The following is a 17,823-nucleotide window of genomic DNA, read 5'->3' as shown; positions in this document are numbered from 1 at the left end:
TGGTGCAAACCCAAAAATAAAAATGTAAAGGAGAGTCCCTTTAACTTTATGTTCCAGAGATGCAAAGTGGTAGTGGATTGCCACTGCAAGAGATGCCCCCTGGGAACATTTTCTCTCTTTATATGATCTGGTAATTTCCTATCATTTTCTGTACCAATGACAGTGGTCACCAGGATGGATAGAGAGGGTGAATCTCCCCAGATAGCAATGAAATATGACAGATGGTCTATCTCTTCCTTACTATATTAAAAACATGGAGTCTCATCCTCTCCCATTGCTGTAGTTAGCCCCAATGTAGGTGTAACTACATTTATTCTGGTTCTGGTTTAGTCCTTAAAAAAAAAAAGTTAAATTTTCCATTGCACGAGAAGTAAACTCACATACCTGTTGGTGAAAATGGAGTTGCTGAAGGATCAATGGTCCCTGAAAAAAAAAAAAGGTTTTTATTTATGGTATTATTACTTTATTTTAGATTTGTAATCCAATTTTAATGTTTTTAAAGGATTCAGGACATGTTCATAACAGATCACTAGGAGTGAAATTGCATACCTGTTGTTTCTTCACTATTATCTGTAAATGAAACAGAAGGTGTTATTGACTATATATTGATTATAATTCCTATAATTTTATATAACTCAGTATATACATAAAGTATTTTGATTTTATCCCGTTTAATTCCTCATCTGTGTTGGCTTTCTTTGTCTGGGATGAGTTTGCCAGTATAGATTATTGAAAATTAAAGCTTTTAATTTCCCAAACATTCAGCAAAATTGAGGAGTTTTGAAAATTTTGAAATGTTGATATTTTGACAAAATGCATATACTGAAAATCCCATAATCTATAGTCCCTAGTCCATTCCCAGAAAAGCAAGGGAGATGGTGGCTATATTCCTACATTAAATGTGACCATTGAGAATGCATGTAGCCCCCTCTAACAAGAAGGCGGATCACAAGAGAAAAAAAAAAGACTCTGGAGGTATAGAGAAGGGATGAGCCCGATGTTCGAGTGGTGGTTTTGTTAACTTTCTTTTTACAGGATATTTTTTTATTTTTTTTTCACCTGGTAATCTCACTAGTAATATACTTCATGTCCTAAGGTGACAATGAATGCTCACTCAAATATATCCATGGTTGTAATAACAGGTTGCTTTTCTGATTTGGTCAACAGACACGTTTTCCTCTCTTGGAACTTGGGACAAACCCAAAAATAAAAATGTAAAGGAGATTTCTTTTAACGTTCTGTTCTAGAGACACAAAGTGGTAGTGGCTAGTCACTGCAAGACTTGCCCCCTCCCCCCTGGAAAATGTCTCCTCTTTACATGATCTGGTAACAACTGTACATTTTTGGATTTCCTATCACCTCCTGTACCAGTGACAGTGATCACGCGCGGGAGTCAGGAGCGAGCGGGGGCGTGTGTGCGTGCGCCCTTAGTGCCCGCTTCACGAGGTGATGTAGAGCTACGCGCTCTCGCGCAGGAGAGCCGACCTGGCGCTATAGAACTGCGGCGGCTGGTCGGCATGTAGTTAATGTGACATGCTAACTGTATTTAAAAGATTCAGGAAATTTTTCTAACAGACCAGTAGAAATGAAATCACATACCTGTTGTTTCTTCTTCAGTGAAATCTGTAATTGAAACAGAAGATATCATTGAAAAGAAAAAGTATTGACTATATATTTATTATTATTCTTATAATTCTGTATATGTGTAATTTGATTCTTTCCCCTTTAATTCATCTTCAATTTCTGCTTCATTTGCTTGGATGGGTATGTCAATAGGGTTTATTGAAAATAAAAGTCTTGATTTTCCTAAACTTTCAGCAAAATTGGGGAGTTTTGAACATTTCTAAATTCTGATATCTGACAAAATGCATACACTACAAATCCCATAGTCCTTAGTCCATCTCCAGAGTGATGGTGGTTACATTCTTACATTCAATGGGACCAAGGAGCCACCCTCTAATAGGAAATCCCAGGAAATCCCAGCAGCAAAAATAAAAAAAATAATCTGTAGATATAGAGAAGGCTTTGAGCAATAGGAGGTTCTTGGCTGAGTTATGAATATATACTTTGGGCCAGATTCTCGTACATCCGCGTAACTTTGCGCGGGCGTAACGTATCCGATCTACATTACGCCTCCGCAACTTAGACGGGCAAGTGCTGTATTCTTAAAGAACTTGCTCTGTAAGTTGCGGCGGCGTAGCGTAAATCAGCCGACGTAAGCCCGCCTAATTAAAATGTGGGACAGGGGGGTGTGTTTTATGTTAATGTTCTGTGACCCGACGTGATTGACGTTTTTTTAACGAACGGCGCATTCGCCGTCCGTGGAAATCTCCCAGTGTGCATTGCTCCTAATACGCCGCAAGGACGTATTGGTTTCAACGTGAACGTAAATTACGTCCAGCCCCATTCACGGACGAGTTACGCAAACAACGTAACATTTTCAGATTTTGTCACGGGAACGATGGCCATACTTAACATTGGTACGCCACACTTACGCCACCATATAGCAGGGGTAACTTTACGCTGGGAAAAGCCTAACGTAAACGGCGTAATTGTACTGCGTCGGCTGGGCGTACGTTCGTGAATTCGCGTATCTAGCTGATTTACATATTTTGGCGCATAGATCAGCGTACACGCCCCTAGCGGCCAGCGTAAATATGCAGTTACGATCCGACGTCGGATCTAAGGGAAATCTATGCGTAACTGATTCTAAGAATCAGGCCCATAGATACGACGGCGCAACTCAAAAATACGATGGCGTATCTGGAGATACGCAATCGTATCTCCTTTGTGAATCTGGCCCTTTATTTTATTTAATTTTTTTAAATCAAAGCTTGTGTCACTTTAACCGCTAGGCTACCGCCCGCCATCAAATGACGGCGGGACGATAAGCCTCTCATTCTGGGAGGACATCATATGACGTCCTCGCCTTCCCAAGCCACTAGGGGGCATGTGCACGCTCCTGCTGTGTCACTGGGAACCCGATGCACATGCCCAGCTGCCTCGATGGCCACAGGGCACCCGCGATTGCCCAGTAACTGAGCAGGACCGCGGATCTCTGTGTGTAAACACAGAGATCCATGTTCTGTCAGGGAGAGGAGACTGATGCTGTGTCCCTTGTACATAGGGACACAGATCGATCACTTCCCCCAGTCAGTCCCCTCCCCCTACAGTTAGAATCACTCACTAGGGTACACATTTAACCCCTTGATCGCCCCCTAGTGTTAACCCCTTCCCTGCCAGTCACATTTACACAGTAATCAGTGCATTTTTTTAGCACCGTTCACTGTATAAATGTAAATGGTCCCAAAATAGTGTCAAAAGTGTCCGCCACAATATCGCCATCACGATGAAAATCGCAGATCGCCGCCATTACTAGTAAAAAAAAAAATGTTACAAATCTATCCCCTATTTTGTAGCCTTTATAACCTTTGCGTAAACCAATCAATATACGCTAATTGCGATTTTTTTACCAAAAATATGTAGAAGAATATGTATCGGCCAAAACTGAGGGAAAAAAATGTATATATTTTTGGGGGATATTTATTATAGCAAAAAGTAAAAAATATTGCTTTTTTTCAAAATTGTCGCATTTTTTATTTATAGCGCAATAAAAATAAAAACCGCAAACGTGATCAAATACCAGCAAAAGAAAGCTCTGTTTGTGGGGAAAAGTGATTACAATTTAATTTGGGTACAGTGTTGCATGACCGCGCAATTGTCATTCAAAATGTGACAGTGCTCAAAGCTGAAAAATGGCTTAGGCAGGAAAGGGGTGAAAGTGCCCAGCATTGAGGTGGTTAAGGTGTTGTATGGTGGTATCTATGAGTACAAAGGGCTTTATATGGCACCTGATGATTACAGAAGCTCCTTTCATTTATTATGCAAAGCAACATGTCTTCATTATCCTCCCTATTTTTTTTTTTTTTTACAGAGGGTGAAAACAGAGAGTGAAACAAAATCTATTAAAAATGATAGTGATATTACTCAATGACATACACTAAACATACACTAAAATACATACACTAAGAGCCGGTTCACACTGCGGCGGCACTAATTCGGGGGCGACTCTGCAAGTCGTCCTGAATATGACTTTAGAGGTGATTAGCAAAATGACTTCTGTATAGAAGTCAATGCAAATCGCCCCGAGCCGCCCACAAAGTCGTACAAGAACCTTTTTCTAAGTCGGAGCGACTTGCGTCGCTCTTATTAGAACGGTTCTATTGCATAGAATGGGACGCGACTCGTCAGGCGGCTGAGCCGCCTGACGAGTCGCCCCAGTGTGAACTGGTTCTGACATACATAAAAAAATAAACACGAAAAATACAATATTAAATAAACAAAACAATCCTACATCCAAAAATTATCCACAGCCTCTAAACAAAAAAAAAAAACATATTTTTTTCTTCCAACATAGATTTTGCCTAAGCAGTTCCAAGAGGGAATTTTTTGGCAATGGCACAAATGGTAAATTCACAGCAAAATCTACTTTTGCTAAAATCACCATAATATTTTCACGGAAGGTCGTTGATTGTATTAAAGTGTATCTAGACCTAAAAACAATTTAATAGTAGTCCTCAAATGTGGTGGTTTGATTAATTTTCTTTTTACAGGGTCTTTTTTTTCACCCGGTAATCTCACCAGTAATGTATCTACAGTATAGAGTGAGCCATGGTTGTCACACTAGGCTGCTTTTCTGATTTGGACAACAAACACCTTTTCTTCTCTTGGAACTTGGTACAAACCCGAAAATAAAAATGTAAAGGAGATACCTTTTTAACTTTCTGTTCCAGACAAACAAAGTGGTACTGTATCGGATAGTCACTGTAACAGGTATCCCATCCCACCCCCCCCCCCAAATATTTCTCCTCTATACATGATCTGGTAACATCTGTACAGTTTTGAATTTCCTGTCACCTCCTGTACTAGTGACAGTGACAGTGGTCCCCTGTATAGATAGAGGATGAATCTCCTCAGACAGCAATAAAAATAGGATAGAGGGTCCAACTCTTCCCTATTCTATCAAAAACATGCAGTCTCATGCTCTCCCATTGCTGTATTTATTCCTCGGCTACCGGTGTAACTACATTTATTCTGGTTCTGGTTTGGTCCTTGAAAAAATAATAAGTTACATTTTCCATTGCATTAGAAGTGAACTCATATACCTTCCCATTGAGAACGTCTGTTGATGACGAAACGTGTATGGGCGGACGTGCAGTGACGTCACCACGCTGATGTGAGGAGGAAGGGCTCCTTTTGCCAGCCGGCATCTTTTTTTATACGAGATTTTAACTTGTACTGTTGTAAATATAACTTACCTTTATAATAAATGCTATTTGTTTGTGGTGTTACACTATGGTCCCCCTTCTTTCTGCATATACCTGATTTTATGGATCACATGAGCATGGAAGGAGCCTAGCATTTGGAATTTCTACCCTGTGTGAGTCCACTTCAGTATCACCCTCCCCTGGAGGTTAAAGGTCGCGGCTGGGTTACAGCTGAATGCTAATTCAGGCTTACCCTCTGGTAAGTGGCCTCTATATTCGGTGGTGGGCTTCTCACTTACTTGCAGAGTTTCTGTGGATTCACTGTGGTGTTGTTTTAATCAATGCTTATGGAACCATGCTATATATATATATAGACTGTTGTGTGGCGTCTCACCTTGAGTGTTATTTGCCTGGAGTACATCTATTACAGTTTAATCCTCTTGTCATCTGAGGACTTTTTGTGGATTTAATGTTTGGCGCAGCTTAATTTTTTCTTATATGCTATTTGTTTTTATCCCACTTAAGCTGCCGCCTTTTTTAGCTAGTATTTAATTTACTTTTTTGTGTCAGCACGGTTTTTTCCATTTTTCTTTTTTTTAACTCACATACCTGTTGGTGACAATGGAGTTGCTGAAGGATCAATGGCCCCTGAAAATAAGAAAAAAATAGTTTTTTCATTATTATTACCTTGTATAAAGTTGTGTAAGGGCTTCTATAGGGTTTGCAATCCTATTTTAATGTGACATGCTAACTGCATTTAAAGGATTTAGGAAGTCATATACCTGTTGTTGTTTCTTCTTCAGTGAAATCTGCAATTGAAACAGAAGATGTTATTATGATTGAAATAAACTTAAAAAAATTTGATTGCTCATATTTATTATAATTCTTATAATTATATATAACTCTGTATATATGCATTTTGATTATTTCCCCTTTAATTGCTCTTCCATTTCTGCTTTCTTTGCATGGATGGGTTTGCCAATAGGGTTGAATGCTTTCCCCAAACTTTCAGCAAAATTGGGGAATTTTGAATATTCCAAAATTCAGATATTTTGACAAATCTCATAGTTCATAGTCCATCTCCAGAGTGAGCAAGAGTGATGGTGGCTACATTCTTGCATTCAATGGGACCGTGGAGACTGATTGTAGCCACAGGATGTTGGATCACAGCAGCAGCAGCAAAAAAATAAATAAAAATATATAGGATTTTGGAGATATTTCCTCTATATACATGATTTGGTAACAACTGTACATTTTTGTATTTCACCTCCTGTACCAGTGACAGTGGTCCCCTGTATATATATAGAGGGTAAATCTCCACAAACAGCAATAAAACAGACAGAGGGTACTGTACCAGTGACAGAGGGTCTACCTCTTCCCTACTCTATCAAAAACATGGGGTCTCAATGTCTCTCATTGCTGCAGTAATGCCTCAGCTATCGGTGTAACTATGTTTATTCTGGTTTGGTCCTTTAAAAAAAAAAAAAATCCATTAAACTAGAAGTAAACTCACATACCTGTTGGTGACAATGGAGTTGCTGAAGGATCAATGGTCCCTGAAAATAAGTCAAGCTTTATTGTTATTATACTACATGTAGAGGACATACAGAAGAACGAAATGTCGTATCTCGCAGGACCACAGTGCTACTGTACATACTAAGTAAACATAATTATAAATATACACAAATAGAACACAGTGAAGAACTTAAAATAAAACATTATAAACCTATACACATCTGGGAACTATGGGCCAAATCCTCAAAAGAGATACGACGGAGTAACTGCTGTTACTCCGTCGTATCCCTGGTCCTAACTATGGAACTGATCCACAGAATCAGTTTCCCATAGTTAGGCAGAAGATCCGACATGTGTAATTGAATTACACTGTCAGATCTTAGGATGCAGTACCGCATCCGCCGCTGGGGGCATTTTGCGTCGAAAATGCCGCCTCGGGTATGCAAATTAGGACTTACGGAGATCCACGAAGCTTTTCAGCTTTGTTTTTTCTCCGTAAGTTTTATTTTGCAGCTTTGTTTTTTCTCCGTAAGTTTTATTTTGCAAACGCAAAATTAGGGCTGCTTTTACAAGGTGTAAACTGTTTACACCTTGTAAAAACAGATCTTTCTTGCTCGAGACGTTTTTTTTAAATGAAAATTTTTTTTTTTGGCGCCGTATCTTTTTTTTTACCCGACGCAACTTTATTGTCCCGTCGCAATCCACAAAGCCCGACGTAACGTAATTTTGCGCTATGCACGTCGGGAAAATGATGTCACGAGCATGCGCAGTACGGCCGGCGCAGGAGCGCGCCTCATTTAAATGGTAATCTCAAAAATATTCCGATTGCACACCTTCCGGCAAAATGGCCAAGTAGTAAAAGGGTGCTGAAACGATCACCGGCTGGGAACCGGAAAGCAAATCATATATATATATACTCGCCAGCACACCAGGAATCATAACGTCCAAAGATTTAATGCATATCTATTATGTCAAAAAGAGCAACGTTTCGAGGCCACGCAGGACCTCTTCGTCAGGCAAAAAGATACAAATACAATAAAGCAAACAAATATATAAGAAGCTGTCACCAATGAAAATCTTTGAAAAATAAAACCCACCCTCCCCAAACACCTCCTCCCTCTACCCACCCATCCAATCAGGAGTCTACATTAGGTATGTTATGCAAGCACCTATTAGTGATTAGTTAATCACAAACAGGCATGAGCAAAGAGTCACATGGGGTACATACCCCCAGCTGTGTTCACGATCAAAACAGTGATCGCATAGCTGCTCAGTTGTACATTGCCAGAAAAAATGTATAAATCCCCTACCTGCAAAAGGAGCTATCCATGTACCCCTCCGCTGTGTCATCGATCATAATCCCGATCGCACAGCTGATACCACGTGTGCTGTCCTGTGGTATCCCTCAGCCAGTGTCAGTCTGCAAAATTGTGGTCAGCGTCGTTGTGCGGCCGCCGTCGCCATAGAAACAATGACGTCGGCGCGTCATACGTCGGCTCAGCCAATCAGCTTCGACCAATGTGACAGTGAGGCTTGGAAAGCAAGCCTACGTCACATGTTACAAGGGGCCAACGAGAGCGCAGTTTAACAGTTCAGGTCTATGTGACAACGAGGCTTGAAAAGCAAGTCCCTGTCGCATGGTAGCAGGGGTCAAGGAGAGCGCAGCCTGACAATTCAGGCTAATGTGACAGCGCGACTTGTAAAACAAGCCGCTGTGATATGGTTCAAGGGGAGGTACTAGAGAGGAAGCGTGCTATATTCACCCAGGATAAGATAATAAGTGAAGAAAAGAAGAAACTTTAAAAAAAAAAAAAAAAAAAAAAAAAAGGTAAAATGACTAATAATAAGCACCAATACAGAACCAAACACCTACATAGATAGACAAAAAAGAAGAAAAAAAGGAGAAAAAGAATAAAGAAAAAAAGAAAAAAAGTAAAATTAAACAATAATAAACAACTAGAAAAAATGTAAGAAATAAAGAATATAAATAAAAATAAAAATAGATGTAAATTAACATAAATAAACATAAATAGAAAAAAATAAAAATAAAAATAAAAATATCAGCTGTGCGATCGGGATTATGATCGATGACACAGCGGAGGGGTACATGGATAGCTCCTTTTGCAGGTAGGGGATTTATACATTTTTTCTGGCAATGTACAACTGAGCAGCTATGCGATCACTGTTTTGATCGTGAACACAGCTGGGGGTATGTACCCCATGTGACTCTTTGCTCATGCCTGTTTGTGATTAACTGATCACTAATAGGTGCTTGCATAACATACCTAATGTAGACTCCTGATTGGATGGGTGGGTAGAGGGAGGAGGTGTTTGGGGAGGGTGGGTTTTATTTTTCAAAGATTTTCATTGGTGACAGCTTCTTATATATTTGTTTGCTTTATTGTATTTGTATCTTTTTGCCTGACGAAGAGGTCCTGCGTGGCCTCGAAACGTTGCTCTTTTTGACATAATAGATATGCATTAAATCTTTGGACGTTATGATTCCTGGTGTGCTGGCGAGTATATATATATATCATTTAAATGGTAATCGCCCCCTGGAGAAGAGGAACGCCTTGCGCCGGCCCGATTTAAGTTACACCGCTCAAAATTTCTAGGTAAGTGCTTTGTGGATCGGGCACTTAGTTAGAGATTTTGCGGCGGTGTAACTTAAATGGAAAAAGTTACGTTGCGCCAGGTTTTTGAGGATTAGGCCCTATGTAACTGTACATATAGGCCCGGATTCACAAAGCACTTGCGCCGACGTATCTCAAGATACGCCGACGTAAGTACAAATGTGCGCCGTCGTATCTATGCGCCGACCCACATACTAAGATACGCCTAAAAATAGGCTTCCTATGACCGACGTAACTTGCCTACGCCATTGTATCGTGGGCGCATATTTACGCTGGGCGCATTTGCCGCTCCCATTGATTTTCTATGCACATATGCAAATGAGGGAGATACGCCAATTCACGAACGTACTTGGGCCCGGCGCATTATATACGCGGTTTGCGTAAGTCGTACATCCGGCGTAAAGTTATTCCCCACATATGAGGCGCAACCCATGCAAAGGTATGGACCAGGGAACACAAGCCGTCGTATCTTTTGTCGTTTACGTTGTACATGAATATGACTAGGAGTAAGTTACGTTCACGTCGTAGGCAGTGATCTGTCGTATCTTAGGGAGTAGTTCCAACGTGATTCTGAGCATGTGCACTGGATGCGTCCAAGGGACGGCGCATGCGCCGTTCGTTATTCGTATCTTTATGGCGCTCGGCCCATCATTTGCATGGTGTCACGCCTCATTTGCATGGCTCACGCCCACTTATGCCTAAGAAACCCAGCGCAGATTTGGTGGCAAGTGCTTTGTGAATTCGGTGCTTGCCTCTCTGCGCTGCGTCGGCGTAGCGTAAAGAAGATACGCTACGGCGGCATAAATATGCGCCGATGTATGTGAATCCGGGCCATACTGTGTATTTCTAAAATTAAAAAGATCTTTCACTAATATTACCTTGTATAAAGTTGGTTAGGACTTCTAATTGGTTTAAAATACTATTTTAATGTGACATGCTAACTGTCTTTGGAGGATTCAGGAAACTTTCCTAGCACACCACTAAAAATGAAATCACATACCTGTTATTTCTTCTTCAGTGAATTCTGTAATTTAAACAGGAGATCTTATTAGGATTGATAATAATGTTTTTTTTTTTTAATTAGATCCTTGACTATATACTGTATTTATTATAATTCTTCTAATTATATATAAACCGGTATATATATATATATATATATATATATATATATATATATATATATATATATATATATATATGTATTTTGATTCTTTCCGTCTTAAATTCCTCTTCTGTTTCTGTATACTTTGCATGGATGGGTTTGCCGATAGGACTGAATGAAAATAAAAGTCTTGATTTTCCCAAACTTACAGCAAAATTGGGGAGTTTGGAAAATGTCAATATTCTGATATTTGCCAAAATGCATACATTACAAATCCCATAGTTCTTAGTCCATCTCCAGAGTGAGCAAAAATATATACTTGAATGGACATGTTTTAATCAAAGCTTGTGTCACTTAGGCCGCGTACACACGGTCAGTCCATCCGATGAGAACGGTCCGAACCGATGAACCCGATGAAGCTGACTGATGATCTGATGTGCCTACACACCATCAGTTAAAAAAACGATCGAGTCCAAAGCGGTGACGTAAAACACAACGACGTTCAGAGAAAAATGAAGTTCAATGCTTCCAAGCATGCGTCGACTTGATCCTGAGCATGCGCAGGTTTTTAACCGATGCTTTTGCGTACTAACCGTCGGTTTTGACCTATCGGTTAGGCGTCCATCGGTTCAATTTTAAAGCAAGTTCTAAAATTTGTGACCGAAGGATAACTGACCGATGGGGCCCACACAAGATCGGTTTGGACCGATGAAAAGGTCCTTCAGTCTGTTTTCATCAGCTTGGACCGACCGTGTGTACGTGGCCTTAGTGGTGTATGGTGGTATTTAGGAGTACAAAGGACTTTGAATGGCTTCTGATGATTACAGAAGCTCCTTTCACTACGTATGTCAAACAACATGCCTTCATTATCCTGCTTTTTCTTTTATTTCACAGAAAGAGAAAACAGACAGTGAAAAATTTAAATAAATGTAAAAATTCAATTTTAAAATTAAAATTAAATTAAAATAAAAAAAATGAAAGTGATAGTACTCAATCAAATACACGCAAAAAAAGGAAGAAACTAAATTAAGTAAACAAAACAATCCTACATCCAAAAATAATCCACACCCTCTAAATGAAGAAAAAATATGTTTTTCTTCTCCACATACACGTCGCCTAGGCAGCTCCAAGAGGGACTTTTTTGCACAAATGGTAAATTCACAGCAATTTTTTTTTTTTGCTGAAATCACCATAATATTTTCTGGAAAGATTGTTGATAGTATTAAAGTGTATCTAGACCTAAAATAAATGTAATAGTAGTCCTTAAATGTGATGGTTTCATTCGTTTTCATTTTACAGGATATTTTATTCTTTTTTTTCACCTGGTAATCTCACCAGCAATGTATCTACAGTAGTGAGCCATGGTCGTCACACTAGGCTGCTTTTCTGATTTGGATAACAAACATGTTTTCTGCTCTTGGAACTTGGTGAAAACCCCAAAATAATAATGTAAAGGATACTCCTTTAAATTTTCTGTTCCAGAGACACAAAGTGGCAGTGGGTAGTCACTGGAACAATTGCTCCCCCCCCCCCGGAATATTTCTCCTCTTTATATGATCTGGTAACAACTGTACAGTTTTGGATTTCTATCACCTCCTGTATCAGTGACAGCGATCCCCTGTATAGATAGAGAGGGTGAATATCCACAGCAATAACAATGGGGCAGAGGGTCTTACTCTTCCCTGTTCTATCAAAAACATGGGCCCAGATTCAAGAAGCTATTGCGCCCGCGCAACCATAGGTTGCACGGCGCAATAGCTGTTTTGCTCCCGCGTAGCGAATGCCCCTGATTCAGGAACATCGCTACGCGGACTGCAGCCTAGGATATGACAGACATAAGCCTCCTTATGCCTTCATATCTCAGGCTGCATTCTTGCGTTGTCCGCTAGGGGGCGCGGCCATTGTGATCGGCGTATAGTATGCAAATTGCATACTACCACCGATTCACAAAAGTTGCGCGGGCCCTGCGCACGCAAGGTACGGAGTTTCCGTACGGCGACTTTAGCGCAAGGTTGCTCCTGCTAATAGCAGGGGCAGCCAATGCTAAAGTATAGCCGCCCTTCCCACTCGTGAAATTTAAATTTCACGTCGTTTACGTAAGTGATTCGTGAATGGCGCTGGATGCCATTCACGTTCACTTAGAAGCAAATGACGTCCTTGCGACGTCATTTGCCGCAATGCACGTCGGGAAAGTTTCCCGACGGAGCATGCGCCGTTCGCTCGGCACGGGAGCGCGCCTAATTTAAATGATTTCCGCCCCCGGCGGGATCATTTACATTAGGCGCCCTTACGCCGGGCTAATTAGCATAGCGCCCGCGCAATTTACGGAGCTACTGCTCCGTGAATCACGGGCAAATCGAAATATTTGCGTGGGCGCAGAGCAAAAATCGTTGCCCTTTGCCCACGCAAATATTGCGCGGATCTACCTGAATCTGGGCCCTGGAGTCTCATGATCTCCTATGACTGTAGTTATGTCTCAGCTATAGGGGTAACTACATTTATTCTGGTTCTGGTTTGCTCCTTTAAATAAAAAGTAACATTTTCAATTGTACTAGAATTAAACTCACATACCTGTTGGTGACAATGGAGTTTCTGAAGTATCAATGGTCCCTAAAAATAAAAAGAAGAAGTTTTTCATTATAATTACCATGTATAAAGTTGCTTAGGACTTCTATAGGGTTTCAAATCCTATTTTAATTTGACATGCTAAGTTGCTTAGGACTTCTATAGGGTTTAAAATCCTATTTTAATGTGACAAGCTAACTGCATTTAACCACTGCGTCGCTTTAACTGACAATTACGCGGTCATGCAACATAGGATTTTACACAACGGTGACAGCTTTGGAAATCTACATACGAACTGTTTTTTTATAAAAAAAAAAATATCATGAATTGTTTTATGGAATGTAGAATTATTTGTTTATATAAGATTTTTATATATGCAACGCTGCACTATTTTTACAAAATTAATATTGCAATAGGTGTGTTGTTTCACTATAAGTGGTTAGCAGCTGTGTAGACACTCAGTGGGGTATATTTGATTTTTTTCATGTCATTATAGGAGTAATTTATTAGCATTGTGGCGCTGATTGTTTTTCTCACAACTGGCTCCAAAACAAAATGGACGCCCTTTTTTCCCCACAAAGAGAGCTTTCTTTTGGTGGTATTTGATCACATCTGCATTTTTTTTTTTTTGCGCTATAAACAAAAATAGAGCGACAATTTTGAAAAAAATGCAATATTTTTTACTTTTTGCTCTAATAAAAAAAATTTAAATGTCCACAGTTTAGGCCGATATGTATTCTTCTACGTATTTTTGGTAAAAAAATCGCAATATACGTATATTGATTTGTATGCGCAAAAGTTATAGCATCTACAAAATAGGGGATAGTTTCATGGCATTTTTATTATCATTTTTTTTACTAGTTATGGTGGCGATCTTTATAGTTTTTTAACGTGACTGCGACTTTATATTGGACACTTTTGACATTTTTGGGACCATTGTCAGTTTTACAGCGACCAGTGCTATAAAAATGCACTGATACTGTGAAAATGACACTGGCAGTGAAGGGGTTAACAACTAGGTGGCACTGAAGGGGTCAAGTGTGTCCTAGGGAGTGATTCTAACTGTTATGGGGTGTGGCTACAAGTGACACATCACTGATCACTGCTCCTGATGACAGGGAGCATATGATCAGTGACAGTGCCACTAGGCAGAACGGGGAGATGCTTGTTTACACTTGCCTCTCCCCATTCTGCAGCTCTGTGACCCGATCGTGGGACACCGGTGGACATCGAGTCCGCATGTCCGGTGGGCACGGTCACGGAGCTCCAGACACGTTATTTGAAAGTAACGTAAATATACGTTACTCTGCCCAGCCTTACCATTCTGCCGACATATAAGTGCAGGAGCCGGTCGTTAACCGGTTAAAGGATTCAGGAAACCACTAGAAGTGAAGTCACATACCTGTTGCTTCTTCTTCAGTGAAATCTGTAATTGAAACAGAAAATGTTAGTATGATCAAAAAAAGTCTTGATTTTCCCAGTTTTGAAAGTTCCAAAATTCTGATATTTTTACAAATCTCATAGTTCATAATCCATTTCCAGAGTGAGCAAGAGTGATGGTGGCTGCATTCCTGCATTCAATGGGACCATGGAGAACAATTGTAGCCACCATCTAACAGGATATTGGATCACAGCAGCAGCAAAAAAAAAAAATTTGGCTTAGAGCAATAGGAAATTTTTGTCTGAGTTACAGTAAGAATACGTATATGGTTCTGCAAAGGTGTCAGGGCTGGGCTCCTGCTATTTTCTACCAGCTCTTCCCTTCCAGTTAGAGGCTGCTCAGTTGTCAGTTCATTACCAGCCACTCGTTGTTTCCACAGTGACTCACCTGGTTACCATTACCTGCCTCATTAGTCCAGCCTACAGCCAGCCCCTTTTGGCTATTTAAACAGCTTTACTCATTCCCTCCATGCCCTTGTGTGGTCAACATCTCCAGTAGGGATGAGCCCGATGTTTGCCTGTTTATGCGATGTTCGGGGCAAATTCGAAAGCCGCGGAACACCATTTAAAAGTCTATGGGAGATTAACATGAAAAATCAAAAGTGCTCATTTTAAAGGCTTATATGCAAGGTATTGTTATAAAAAGGGAACATGTATCAATGCAAAAAAAGTTTTAAAAACTGAAGTTTTTTCGGGAGCAGTGATTTTAGTAATGCTTAACTACATCAATACCTGGCACTTTTGGCCATTCCTGCCCAAGACAATTTTCAGCTTTTAGCGCTGTCACACTTTGAATGACAATTGCGTGGTCATGCAACACTGTATCCAAACTAAATTTTTATCATTTTCTTCCCACAAATAGAGCTCTCTTTTGGTGGTATTTGATCACCTCTGGGTTTTTTTATTTTTTTCTAAACACACTAAAAAAGACTAACATTTTGGAAAAATAGTTTTTCTTAGTTTTTGTCATAAAATTTAGTTTTCCCCTTCACCGATCAGCACTAATAAAGCGACACTGATGAGGCGGCATTGATGGGCACTAATAAAGTGGCACTGATGGTCACTGATGAGGAGGCACTCATATGTAGAATTGATGGGCACTGATATGCAGCACTAATGGACACCAATAGGCGGTACTGATATGCAGCACTGATGGGCACTGACAGTGGCTGTGATGGGCACAGACAGGCGGTACTGATTGGCACTGATAGGCAGTCCTGCTTGGCACTGACAGGTGGCACTGATGGTCAGCACTGATGATGAGGTACTGATAGATAACTGACAGGTGTTACTGCGGGGCACTGATTGGCACTGTGGTGGGCACTGATTGGCACTGTGGTGGGCACTGATTGGCACTGTGGTGGGCACTGGCACAATTTTTTGTGGTGACACTGCTGGGCACTGATTGGCATGTGATTGGCAGAACTAAGGGGCTGTGGTCATAATCAATTATCTACACAGACCTCCCTCTGACAGGGAGAGACGCCGATCTGCTCTCCCTGTCAGCTTGAACCGAGAAATGACATTTACGACATTTTTTTTAAAATAATTGACGCAGGGTTCCCCTTAAAATCCATACCAGACCTGTAGGGCCTGGTATGGAATTTGGGGGGACCCCCCACACAATTGTTTTTGTTTTGAGGTTCCCCTTAATATTCATACCAAACCCAAAGGACCTGGTAATGGACTGGGGGGGAACCCATGCCGTTTTTCTAAACCATGGCTTCTGTTTTTGACTATGTTTCGAAATTGTGTTATTTTTTGCTATTACAATAAGATGTGATTTCAACTGCATTTCCTTTCACTAATTATGACCAAAACAAGCCTTCATTATCCTATTAAAAAAGAAATCGATAAAGGAAAATAAAAAAAAATGATAATACACAATTAAATACGCTAAACAAAAAAGTTAACAAAAATGCAAACACATAAAAGACTACATTAGATAAAAAATAAAAAAACGACCCTACATCCAAAAATTATCCACAACCTCTAAAAAACAAGAAAAAAAAGTAGATTTTTATCTCCATATCAGTATCTCATAAACAGTTTTGAAATTTAAGAGTTTTTGCTTTAGTGAAAATTTTCCAATGGTGCAAATGGTAAATTCACAGCAAAATCTCTTTTTGCTGAAATCACCATAATATTCTCAGGGAGTGTCTTTATAGTTTTAACGTGTATCTAGACCTAAACAAAATAATAATAATTGTCCTTAGATGTGTTGGTTTTGTCAGTTTTTTTTGTACAGGCTATTTTCTCCTTTATTTCCACCTGGTAATCCCACCAGTAATATACTTCCCATCCTAGGGTGAAAATGATTGATCAATTTATCTACTGTATAGATTAAAACATGGTGGTCACACTAGGCTGCTTTTCTGATTTGGATAACAAACATGTTTTTCTTACTTGGAACTTGGTTCAAACAGAAAAATAAAAATGTAAAGGAGATCCCCCTTAACTTTCTGTTCCAGAGACTCAAAGTGGTAGCGGATAGTGACTGCAACAGATGCCCCCCTGGAATATTTCTCCTCTTTACATGATCAGTCAACTGTATAGTTTTGGATACCCTATCACCTCCTGTACCAGTGATTGTGGTCTCCACCAGGACAGACAGGGAGGGTGAATATCCTCAGTCAGCAATAAAAATGTGACAGAGGCTCTACTCTATCAAAAACATGATGTCTCATGATCTCCTATGACTGTAGTTATGTCTAAGCTACAGGTGGATGTACATTTATTCTGGCTCTGGTTTGGTACTTTAAATAAAAAGTAAAAATTTCCATTGCACTAGAAGTAAACTCACATACCTGTTGGTGAAAATGGAGTTGCCGAAGGATCAATGGTCCCTGAAAATAAAAAAAGGAGGCTTTTCATGATTAATACTTTGTATACAGTTGGTTAGGGCTTCTATAGGATTTGCAATCCTATTTTAATGTGACATGCTAACTGAATTTAAAGAATTCAGGAAATTTTCCTAATAGATCACTAGAAGTGAAATCACTTACCTGTTGTTGTTTCATCACTGTCATCTGTAATTGAAACAGAAGGCATTATTGTGATTGAAATTAACTTAAAAATGTGATTCTTGACTATATATCTATATACATTCTTGTATTTTGATTATTTCTCCTCTAATTGCTGTTCTGCTTTATTTGTCATGGATGGGCTTGCCAATAGGGATGAATGAACATGAAAGTTTTTATTTTCCCTAAGTTTGAGTGTTTTAAAAATGTTAAATTTTTGATATTTTAACCATTGGGCACTCATACCCCCTTCCTAACTAGGCCAATTTTCAGCTTTC

The 17,823-nt window shown here is 39.8% G+C and overlaps 1 protein-coding gene and 1 long non-coding RNA gene across 2 annotated transcripts in view; both read right to left on the bottom strand.

The window, feature by feature from the left end:
- LOC120930568 (serine-rich adhesin for platelets-like) overlaps positions 1–5,852 on the bottom strand; it is a 68,967-nt gene extending 63,115 nt beyond the window's left edge. The window contains exons 1-4 of the mRNA XM_040341743.1: positions 5,825–5,852; positions 1,600–1,623; positions 550–570; positions 385–423 (exon numbers count right to left, since the gene is read on the bottom strand). Coding sequence (XP_040197677.1) covers positions 385–423; positions 550–570; positions 1,600–1,623; positions 5,825–5,852 — 112 coding nt within the window. The remainder of the gene's footprint in view (positions 1–384; positions 424–549; positions 571–1,599; positions 1,624–5,824) is intronic.
- Positions 5,853–5,894: 42 nt separating this feature from the next.
- On the bottom strand, positions 5,895–17,555 carry LOC120933461. The gene is made up of 8 exons (XR_005748096.1): positions 17,528–17,555; positions 17,330–17,368; positions 14,485–14,508; positions 13,089–13,127; positions 10,416–10,439; positions 6,785–6,823; positions 6,050–6,076; positions 5,895–5,915 (listed from the first exon to the last, which is right to left on the bottom strand). It is a non-coding gene; the product is annotated as an uncharacterized LOC120933461 (long non-coding RNA).
- Positions 17,556–17,823: the final 268 nt, after the last annotated feature.

Source organism: Rana temporaria, chromosome 3, assembly GCF_905171775.1.
Source record: "Rana temporaria chromosome 3, aRanTem1.1, whole genome shotgun sequence".
NCBI lineage: Eukaryota > Metazoa > Chordata > Amphibia > Anura > Ranidae > Rana > Rana temporaria.
The sequence above is the reverse complement of the archived record's forward strand: the minus strand, read 5'-3'. Positions and strand labels throughout refer to the sequence as shown.